The sequence below is a fragment of the Triturus cristatus genome, chromosome 1_2 (assembly GCF_964204655.1).
Source record: "Triturus cristatus chromosome 1_2, aTriCri1.1, whole genome shotgun sequence".
NCBI lineage: Eukaryota > Metazoa > Chordata > Amphibia > Caudata > Salamandridae > Triturus > Triturus cristatus.
Genome location: NC_140580.1, coordinates 288,969,624 through 288,981,248, shown reverse-complemented (window position 1 = coordinate 288,981,248; position 11,625 = coordinate 288,969,624). Strand labels below are relative to the sequence as shown.

Genomic DNA, 11,625 nt, shown 5'->3' with positions numbered 1-11,625 from the left:
GGTGACTTGTCTGGCTCTCACCAGGTTCTGATACCCAGAATCTCTTGCAAACCTCAGAATTTGTAAAAACAAATAAACATTTTCCTCACATTTCTGTAGTGGGAAGTTCTGGAATCTGCGTGGATCCACAAACTTCCTATCACCCAGCATTTCCCCAGGTCTCCCGATAAAAATGGTACCTCACTTGCATGGGTGGGTCAAGTACCCGCGAAAGGCAAGGGCCCAAAACCTATTGAGGCGACATCAAAATTACCTATCACAAATTAATCTGATTTTGCAAGGGGGGTCCCCTGGATTTTTGGCCCCGAGCTCGGGGGCCATCTTGGGAAACTACCAAACCCCCACATTTCTGAATACTAGACACGTGGGGGAGTCCAGCGAGGTATGGCTTGCGTGGATCCCCCAACGTTTCCCTACCCAGAATCCCCTGCAAACCTCATATTTTGCTGAAAAACTAATTTTTCACACATTTCTGTGTGGGAAAGTTGTAGTATCACTGGGTAGACACAAATGTCCTACCACCCAGCATTCCCTCTGGTCTCCCAATAAAAATGGTACTTCACTTGTGTGGGTTGGCATAGTGGCTGCAACAGGAAATTTCCCAAATTGTACTGTGGAGACTTCAAAATTACCTATAACAAAACTACCTGGTTTTGGGGGGAGGGCACCTGTTTTTTTGGCCCTGGCTCGCCGTCATCAAGGGAAACCTACCTAACCCACACATATCTGAAAACTAGACAACCTGGGGAGTCCAATGAGGTATGGCTTGCATGGATCCCCAACGTTTCCCTACCCAGAAACCCCTGCAAACCTCAAATTTAGCTGACAAAAATCACTTTTTCCTTACATCCTTGCGTGGGATCACTTTGCCGGCACAGAAGTGCCTAAAAACGTGTTTTTAATCAAATGTAGCGCTTAGAATTCTTGGTGCTATATCCTTATTCCCTATGTTTTGGGCTCTTCCCAGTCACAGGACTTTGGCCCACCCACACAAGTGAGGTATCATGTTACTCGGGAGAACAAGGGGAACGCTGGGTGGACATTTGTGCCGGCACGGTGATTCCACTCAAACATATGTGGAAAATGTGTTTTTTTTCAGCTAATTTTGAGCTTTGCAGGGGATTCTGGGTAGGAAAACGTTAGGGGATCCATGCAAGCCATACCTCGCTGGACTCCCCTGGGTGTCTAGCTTTCAGAAATGTGTGGGTTTGGTAGTTTCCCAAGATGGACGCCGAGCCCGGGGCCAAAAACCCAGGGGACTCCCCGTGCAAAACAAGGTTGTTTTGTGATAGGTGATTTTGATGTCGCCTCAATAAGTATAGGGCCCTTGTCTGCCGCAGGTACTTAACCCACCCATGCGAGTGTGGTACCATTTTTATCAGGAGACCTGGGGAACACTGAGTGATAGGACATTTGTGGATCCATGCAGATTCAGAACTTTCCCACAGAAATTTGAGAAAAATTTGATTTTTTCAGCTAAATTTTAGGTTTGCAGGGGATTCTGGGTAGGATAACATTGGGGGATACACGCAAGCCATACCTCGCTGGACTCCCCGGATGTCTAGTTTTCAGAAATGTGTGGGTTTCGTAGTGTCCCAAGATGGCCGCCGAGCCCGGGGCCAAAAACCCTGGGGACCCCCTTGCAAAACCAGGTTGTTTTGTGATAGGTAATTTTGATGTTGCCTCAATACGTTTTGGACCCTTGCCAGTCGTGGGTACTTGACCCGCCCACACAAGTGAGGTACCATTTTTATTGGGAGACCTGGGGGAACGCTGTATTGTAGGAAATTTGTGGATCCATGCAGATTCCAGACCTTTCCCACACAGAATTTGGAGAAAAATTTGATTTTTTTCAGCTAAATTTGAGGTTTGCTGGGGATTCTGGGTAGGAAAACATTGGGGGGTTCACGCAAGTCATACCTCACTACACTCCCTCGGATGTCTAGTTTTCAGAAATGTGTTGGTTTGGTAGGTTTGCCAAGATGGCCGCCGAGCCCAGGGCCAAAAACCCAGGTGACCCCCTTTGCAAAACCAGGTTGTTTTGTGATAGGTAATTTTGATGGTGCCTCAATATGTTTTGGGCCCTTGGCTGTCACGGATACTTGACCCACCCACGCAAATGAGGTGCCATTTTTATCGGGAGACCTGGGGGACTGCTGGGTGGTAGGAAATTTGTTGATCCATGCTGATTCCAGAACTTTCTACCACAGAAATGTGCGAAAAATGTGTCTTTGCAAAAAAAGGGTCAGTTTTCACTGTGAAAATGTGGTGTGTCCACGTTGCACTTTGGGCTATTTCCTGTCGCGGGCACTAGGCCTACCCCCACAAGTGAGTTACCATTTTTCTGGGAAGACTTTTGGGAATGCGAGGTGGGTGGAATTTTGTGGATCCATGCAGATTCCAGAATTTTCCACCACAGAAATGTGAGGAAAATTTGTTTTTGTTTTCAAAGTTTGTGGTTTGCAAGAGATTCTGGGTAACAGAACCTGGTGAGAGCCAGACAAGTCACCCCATCCTGGATTTCCCTGGGTGTCTAGTTTTTAAAAATGTATAGGTTTGCTAGGTTTCCCTAGGTGCCGGCAGAGCTAGGGTTCAAAATCTACAGCTAGGCACTTTGCAAAAAAGGGTCCGTTTTCACTGTGAAAATGTGGTGTGTCCATGTTGCGTTTTGGGCCGTTTCCTGTCGCGGTCACTAGGCCTACCTACACAAGTAAGGTACCAATTTTATCGGGAGACATAGGGTAACACAGAATTGTTGAGCAACTATTATTACCTATTGAATTTCGATGCAATGCTGCCTTCCAAATCAAAGACAATATGTAAAAAAGAAGTCACTTTGAAAAATTACCTATAATTCTCATGCTAGTATGGGTCCTCACAATTTCGGAAATGTGCAAATACCCACTGTTTCTAAACTCTATATTTTGTTCTAATTTCAGAAATACATAGGTGTTTTTTAACCCGATTTTTCACTGTATATATTTTCCCAAATGAATTGCTAAATACCCAGTACATAATAAAAAACCATTGCAAGATGCTGCTCAGTTATTGGCACTGGGTTAATCGGGTTCTTGATGAACCTGCAAGTCCTATATATTCCCACAAGCAAACAGATCCAGCGGATGTGCCAGTATATTCCTTTCAAACATCTGTCATAGTTAGAAGAAGTTACAGGTGAAAACGTTGGCACAAATGGCTGGTTTTTTCAACTCATTTTCAATTTTTCCTATCTTCAACTGTTAGTTTCTATAAAGAAACCTTGAAGGATCCACACAAATGACCCCTTGCTGAACGCAGAATTATGTCTAATTTTCTAAAATGTGTAGCTTTCCAGCATCCATTATTGCTTTCATACCCATTTCTACCATTAACTGGAAGAAGGTTGAAAGCACAAAAATAGCAAAAATAGGCTATGTCCCAGTAACATGCGAAAACTGCTTAAAAAATGTTGGTTTTCTGACAAAAGTCTCTCAGTCCCTAAAAGCTGGGAAAATTGTGATTTCAGCCCCATAAACTCTTTGTTGATACCATTTGCAGGGGAAAAAACAGACGCTTTCGTATGCAGACCATTTTTCCCATTTTTCAAAAATTGCTGTATTTTGGCTAATTTCGGGGTTCCCCCAAGGGGAATCCACAACCCCTTGATACCTTTAGAATCCCCGTGATGTTCGAAGAAAAGGACGCAAATTTGGCATGGATGCCATTTGTGGTCAAAAAGTTACAGGGGTCTAAGTGCAAACTACCCCAAATATCCAAAAAAAGTCTTAGCACGGGCGGAAAGACCTAGCAGCGAAGGGGTTAATATCTTTTCTACCAGCTTGAGAAAGATTATTGGCTTCAGCAATTACTGTCAAACATAAGATTAGGTCATTTCCATTCAGCCTTAGAGAGGATCTCAAACAAGAGCTGGAAAATTTGCAAGGCATGATTAAGCCGATTGAGTCCAGTTTATGGCAGTACCCTCTCGTTGTGACCTGCAAACGCAATGCTGACAAGCGTTTGTGCATTGATTTGAAAAGCCTCAATAAGGAGATCTGGTTGGACTCCCAACCTCTACCCAGGATTAGTGATCTTTTGGAGGAGCTTGGAGGAGCTGAATGGTTCTCCAAAATCGATTTGGCATCTGCGTACCATAAGGTGGTATTGGAGAATATGCCTCGCCATTACACTACTTTCAACTCACCAATTTGCACATTCCAATTCTGTAGGATGCCTATTGGCCTGGCATCTTCCTCCTCGGTTTTTAAGCGCATATTGCGCCAACTTTTAGAGAATGTTCAGGGAGTTCTTGTCCCTGAATGTCTTGATTTTCGCCAAGCATGTAGAAGATCATGACAAGGCACTTAGATCTGTACTTCACATTTTTTTTTAAATGGGGTGCGGCGAAAAAAGAGAAATGTGAGTTTTGGAAAAGAGATATTACATTTCTGGGACAAAGTATCTTGAGTTGGGGCATTTTTCCAAGGTCTTGGTTGGTTAGGGCTGTGGTACAGTGTGCTAGACCCAAGAATAAGGGGGGACGGTGCTCATTTATCGGGGTTTGCGGGTTTTATGCCCGGTTTATCCCTGGGAATTTCACTACAATGAAGGCCCTAACTAGCATGTTGAAAAAACAAGGTTCCATTCATTTGGTATGATGTCTGCCTAGATATTTTGACATGGTTAAAATGGAAATAACGAATGCTAAAGCATTGAGTGAGTATGATCCAAATATACCTTGCACCATCACAGTGGACACCAGTAAGTATGGTTTGGGAACAGTACTGACCCAAAATACCATTGAAGGTGAGGTCACCATTAGCTATGCCTCAAGAGTACTTCATGAGCAAGAATTAAAGTACTCAGTAATTAAAAAAGGAGTTATTTGCATGCTAAGTTATGTGTGGGGTAGAAGATTTGTGGTGCAGACTGATCACAAGCCGCTTATGTATATTTTGAGTAAACGGGTTCGCCCAGCAAATATCGGACAAATACAAGTAACATTGTAACATTTCTAGGCACCGTACTCTATCCCTGGTGAAGGTCTGCCGAACATCAGACCTAAAACTCCCCTACTCTCCCCAGACCCACACCATACACATAAAAAGAATCGTGACACAAATAAATTGCTGTATTGCTCGCCTATCCTTGTGCTGCACCATTGCATTAGACCGGTGAGTAGCTCACTACCAGTCTTTCAATAGGGTCTTGGGTTGCCCGAGGCCCAACGAGGGACAGGTCAATGCCCCGGTATTTGGCCCACCTTGCCCAAATCTTCCCATGTTTTTGCGGACAGCCATGCGCCTGAAACACCGCTACTTCGGCCGACATGCATCCATCCAAGGCCTTCTTCCAATTTCCCGCACTGGGTGGAGATGTAGCCTTCAATGTTGTGCGATGTCGCGCTTGGCCAATGTAAGGCCCAAGAACAATAAGTGTTGCTTATATCTGTTTCCCCCGATGTCTTCAGTGCTGTGCAGGAGGGTCATGCAAGAGCTAGAGTGAAAGAGCCACGTATAACAATCATTCCCCCTTCCTAACATTTTTTAATAAATATCTAACTTTTCATTTCAGAAATACCTTTTGGGACTTTCTCTTCTTTTAATTATCTCAGATTTGGGATGTGATGCAGCTTGCTACCTTGAGTCTGTGAAGCCTGGCGTCAAAGGTAGGAACTAAAAACCTTATCTTACTAATTAACAGAGTGTATTTAATAATGAAAGAAGGTATGTCAGGCATTTGCAAATGTTTTGTAACTGAAGTGGAATTTGAAAATTATCTTTAAAGCTCAAAAGTTTCCACAATTACGTTTTTCAGATTCAAGTATTGTTGAGATTTCAGCTGTTTCCTCCGAGTAATATGGATCCATAAGCACGCTCCACCTTTTAACATATATATTTATTTTAAAATGGTGGACATCCAACATGAACGTTATCAAGCGTTGTGGTAAGCTGTCCCTTTAGCACAATCTTGCGACACCCTACCTGGACACCGTTAAGTAGATGCTGCCAGCTTTCAGAACCTCATTTTAACTTTTGAGTGTTCACTTTCTTTGAAATTACATCTTGCAGTTGTAAGATAAAATATTTTCTTGACTGCCAAATGCTGTTGTTTTTAAGTCTGGTTAGAGACTGCTAGGCCTCCAGATACTCCCAGGGTCTTCTTGGGACAGCCCCATCGTCGTTTTGCGGGGGGGCCCTTCTGCAGGGCCAGTGGGGTCTGAGGACTCACCCCTCTCTGTGGGCGCAGGGGAGGATGGTGAACTGTCATTGTGCAGCCCACCAGAGGGAGGTGGAGGTGTTGTCTGTGGTGCATGCCTGTCCCTCAGTACCGCCACTTACTGGCCCAAGAGGTCCACGATTTGTCCCATGCGGGTGTCGATGGACCTTATCAGCAGGATGAGCTCGTGCAACACATCGTCTGACCGGCCCGTTCGTCCCTGGGCCTGTTTGTATGCACCCAGAACTCTGGTGATGTGTTCCAGGGAGTGGGTCCCAGCCTCCTGGTGTCCCTGGGTGACCCTGCCCCTCCCACCTACCCTGCTGCCACGGACCTGTTGCCTCACCACTGTGAGCACCCGCATCCTCTCCCTGCCCTCCTCCATGGGTGGTGTGTGCTCGACATCCTCTGGGACAGGGAGGGTGTTGCAGGCATCACTGGTGGTGGTGGTGGTGGTGGCGGTGGCAGCACAGGCCATGACAGCAGGGGTCTTCTGTGGAGTTGTTGTTGCCGCAGATGTGGTGGGGGGGACAATGGGGTCCTGGGACCTGTTGCTCCCTGGCACACCAGATGGGCCGGCCTTAAGCTCATCGTCCACGGAATCCTGGGAGTCAACATCCGAGAGTCCTTGTACCGGGGGTGGAGACTGGCTCTGCAGGTTGCTGCTGTTGTCCTCGGCAGTGAGTTCTTGGTCACCTGTGGGTCAGATGTGAAATGGTCATTGCAGTGCACCTGGCAAGCTTTGTGTTAGCTGTGTGTCATTCACTTTTTGTACACTGCACAATTGACAGATCATCACATTGTTGACTATGTGCAGTACTGTGCTTCCTGACATGATGCAGTGGTACAAGCATTACTTGTCCATGGTGCGAGGTGTCAAGGCATACCATGCGAACCGTGCACAATTGAGGTTTACAGGGACTTGTTGCCATCTAGGGCCTGGCACAACATGTGTTTAATTGTGGACTCATAGTTTATTTGTCTGACCTAGCAGACGTCACATCTGGCCGTGGACTGGCGATTTTCATCCCCTGCATCCCTTTGTCCTGTCATGTGCATATCTTGATTTGTTCCACCACACATGCTTTCATATTTTTAGAATGGTCCTTGTTGCACTTGCCCCATGGTGATGCACATGTAACTAGTTGCTGTGCATGAATGTGCCCAGGCTTTCTTCTACTTGTGCATTGGTGTGTCACACTTTGGTGGTTGTGACAGTTTCCTTAGCTTACCTGTGTGCACACTGTACTTGGCAATGGGTAGGTATGCCTCTTTGTGCAATGAGAGGGCTGATGTTGTCATATGGCACCATTTAATTTGTGAAAAATGGGTGGGTGCACGTACTGGCTACCTACCTGTGAGTTTTTATGGTGTACTGCAATGGCTTCCAACTGCTCCTGGGTGGGGTGGGGGAGGGCTCCATCCTGCTGAGGTGTGGGACAGAGGGAATGTTGGGGTAGTAGTGCAGCCCTCCCAGCCACAAACACCCTCCCAGGGAAGATGGCTACCTACCTGTGAGTTTGATGAGGGTTGTGTAATGGCTGACACATGCTTCTGGGTGGGGTGGTGGGAGGGCTCCATCCTGCTCAGGTGTGGGACAGGGGGCAGGGTGGGAGTAGTGGTGCAGGCCCCCCACCCCAGACACCCTCATTGTGAAGATGGCTACCTACCTGTAAGTTTGTATGGTGTACTGCAATGGCTTCCAACTGCTCCTGGGTGGAGTGGGGGAGGGCTCCATCCTGCTGAGGTGTGGGACAGAGGGAATGTTGGGAGTAGTAGTGCAGCCCTCCCAGACACAAACGCCCTCCCAGGGAAGATGGCTACCTACCTGTAAGTTTGATGAGTGTTGGGTAATGGCTGACACATGCTTCTGGGTGGGGTGGAGGAGGGCTCCATCCTGCTCAGGTGTGGGCCAGGGGGGGCTGGTGGTTGTTGTAGTGCTGTCTGCCTGTACACATGCCCCCATGGTTATGTTGTTAGCTATGATTGGGGTGATTGGGAGTGGGTGAATGTTGGATCTGTGAGCCATGTTTTTGGGAGTGTGTGGTGCAGATGGATGGTATGTGTCCTAGGTGGTGTAGCTTGGTAGTTGTGCAAGGCAGTACATTGCAGAGTGGCGGTAGTCATTTGTTTGTACTTACCAGCCTCCACTTCCCCGGCTACTCCTGTGAGACTCTCTGGATGCAGTATGGCAAGCACCTTCTACTCCCATTGTGTGAATGGTTTTGGTGGAATGGGAGGGCCACCGCCAGTCCTCTGAGCCAACTCACGGTTCTTGCTCCTCCTCCACTTGACCACCCTCTTCAGAACATGCCAACACTTCATGATTTCCTTTTTTGATCTTGGGGTAGTCCCTACTGCATTGACCCTTTGAACTATCCTAGCCCACAAGTGTGTTATTGTGGCTATTGGTGTCTGTTGGACCAGGGTACCAAAAATCTGTGGTTCCACTCTGACTATCTCATCAACCACGACCTTCAACTCACTCTCAGTGAATTTGGGCATTTTCTGTGTGGCCATGGTGTGTGGTGTGTAAAGTGATTGTGGGTGCAGGAGTGTGAGTGGTGGTTGTGGTTGTGCTGTGTATGGTGTGTGTTGTGCAGGGGGTTAGTTGTGCTGGAATGGAGGTGGTGGTGATGGTGGTGCTGTGTGTGGTGTGGCTGGTGATGTTGTGTCCTTTGGCTCTCCTGTCAGCTGGAGTATGTGTCCCTTCTCGCCTGGAGTTTTGCAAGGGATTGTGATCAGGGAAGGGGCTGGATTTATACTCAGCTATGTGGGTGTGTCCAATTGGGGTGTTGCTGACAGTTGTGTTGTCCTAGTGTGAGAAGGTGGCTCTGTATATACTGTTCCTTAATAGGTACAGGGTGTACAGAGTCCACAGTCCCCAAGGGTTTGACAGAGGCTAAAGTTAGATATAACCTTACTCTCTAAAGTGGTAGCTTGGTCGAGCAGTAAGGATGTATCAGAGGACAGTGTAAAGCATTTGTTGTACAAACTCAGTCAGCAAATGGTCTCACACACTCAATAACGGAACTCTAGGCCAATGGTTTATATAGAAAAAATATATGCTTGTTTTATTTTAGAACCAACAATTGGATTTAAAATATACTTTCTCAGAATGAGATGCTTTATATAAATACTTTTGCAATATGCAATTGACTTTTGTAAGCAGTTACAAGTGGTTGCAATAGGCAACTCTATTTTAAACACAACAATGCATTGAGCTCAATGGAAAATTCAAGTTATTTGCAACAGATTGCTTTTAGGATTACTTTTGGAATTCCAGGACTGGATCCTAGATTCAGTCCTGGGTCAGACCTTAGAATCAAGTGATGAAAGTCGACTTAATTACTGTGATGATTTTTAAACAATATTTAGCTATTTTAAAAGTTGACACTTAGAAAATATTTCAAAGAAAACAGTCAATGATTCCCCATGGAAGAAAATTCAAGTTGCAGGTACAGTATGTTCTTGTTACTTTTGTAATCTAGTACTGGGTGCCTAGACTCAGTACTGGGACCTTTATCCAAAACAGGTAAGTAATTACGTTTTCAGATATTATACGATTTTTAAAGAATATTTAAAGATTGCAGAAATTGACACTTAGAAGAAATTTCACAGAAAAAGAGTCAATGATTTCCTATGGGAGAAAATTGGGTTACTGGTAAGTACAGTTGTAAGTATTTTTCAGAGTCGGTGCTGGGCACCAAGATCCAGCACTGGGAGCTCACCTAAGAGCAGGTGAGTATTTTCGTTTTCGTTACTCGGCTGATTTTTGGTGAATATTTTAAGATTTGAAAAGTCCACACTTAGAAGAAATTTCAGGAAAAAGCAAGTCAATGTTACCCTATGAAGAAAATAGAGTTATCGGTTTAAAGGTAAGTACTCGACTGGCAGAGTTGAGGTTCTGGGCATAGACTCAGGGGTCCCCCAGGGTCAGGTAGGTACAGTTGGTTCACCCTCAGCGACTCTAGGGCGGCCGGGTGCAGAGAGAGTTAGGCCCAATGTTATCCTATGAGGGATAGGGGGGCCTTGGTTGGTGGCTGCTGACTAGCAAGCCACGCGGCTGTGGGAGCTGGGCTCCTGGTCACTTACTCAGGGCAAGTGGGGAAGTAGGTAGGTGTAGAGGTTGCACTGCCAGGGCCACTCGGGCGGCTGGGTGCAGGGTGCTTTTGAGCCTTCGGGCGCTCAATTGATTTCAATGGGAAATCTCCGGTTTAGAAAAAGACTGCAAGCTCGGGACGAGGATTCTTCAGGTGCCACCACCACTTCGAGAGGTAAGTTGGGTAGTTGGAGGATAGGTAGGTACCCCGGGATTGGGCACAGGGGGCCGCGGGGCGCCGCGTGCAGGGGTGCCTTTTGGTGTCGGGAAACCTTACCCTCTGTTGATCGCGGTAGGGGGGGCACCTTGTTCTGAGGCTGCAGGCTTCTTCAGGAGTGTCGAGGGAGGTCTTTGGGTGCCGGACTCGGGGTCAGAGTCGCCGTGGGGTCGTCCTCGTGGTCTTTGTTCACTCCGGCACTGGCCAGGCCTGGCTGGTGCAGAGTGTGCTGGGTTCGCAGTTCCGGGCTGCTGCCAGGGATTAGAGGTAGGTTTTGAGTAGAGCCTCTACTCATGGGAGTCCCAGGGGCTTAGAGCCAAAAGGTAGCCAGGTCCTTCGGGGTTTGTGAGGTTGCTGGCCACAAGAGATGCCGGGTTGGTGCAGGAGCAGGTTCGAGGGTCGACAGGCCGGTAGGGCTGGGGCCAAAGCAGTTGATGTCTTCCTCTTCTTAGCAGCTGAAGGGCAGGTCTTCTTTCTTCTTGCTCTTCTTTGTATTTTGGAATCTGGAATCTGGGGAAGGAAGGTTCAGGGTGCCCCTAAATACTAGATTTAGGGGTGTTACAGGTAGGTGAAGGGCAGGGACCAATGGGTCCCTGTCCTGGGGTGGGTACACCCCCTATCCTGCCTCTCTCCTGTGGGAGCGGGGCAGTAGCCTAGTCCTGCTAGGGTAGGGCTTCCCATCTTCAAGATGGCGAGAGCCCGGAGATGTGCTTCACCTCGCCTCCCCCACCTGAGGGGTGGGGTTGGCAGGCTGGCACATCCCCTGTCCTTATTTGGGGTTTCCAGCCAAAGCTTCCCGCCAGAGTGGGGGGTTGCCGTGGCCTGGGGAAGCTCACAGAGGCGTCATGCCTTTGAAGCTTCCCCCTGCCCATCCTGGGGGAGGAGATTTAGCACCTCGCCGAGGATGTGCATTGTTGCAGGCCCAGGAGAGCAGGGGCTCTCCCACCCAGGGGTCCAGCAACATGTCTGCTGTGTGGCAGCCTAGGCAGCCTCAGAGCAGACGTGGATTTTAGGTTAGGTTTAAGGGGGCATCTCTAAGATGCCCTCTGGGGTGCTTGGTACATTAAATCCCACACTGGCATCAGTGTCGGTTTAATGTGCTGAGAAG

At 47.4% G+C, this 11,625-nt stretch overlaps 1 protein-coding gene across 1 annotated transcript in view; it reads left to right on the top strand.

Annotated features, from left to right (window-relative positions):
- Window positions 1-3,924: 3,924 nt before the first annotated feature.
- LOC146867187 (beta-microseminoprotein-like) overlaps window positions 3,925-11,625 on the top strand; it is a 174,652-nt gene continuing 166,951 nt past the window's right edge. Inside the window, exons 1-2 of the mRNA XM_085620392.1 lie at window positions 3,925-4,140; window positions 5,554-5,647. Coding sequence (XP_085476518.1) covers window positions 3,925-4,140; window positions 5,554-5,647 — 310 coding nt within the window. The remainder of the gene's footprint in view (window positions 4,141-5,553; window positions 5,648-11,625) is intronic.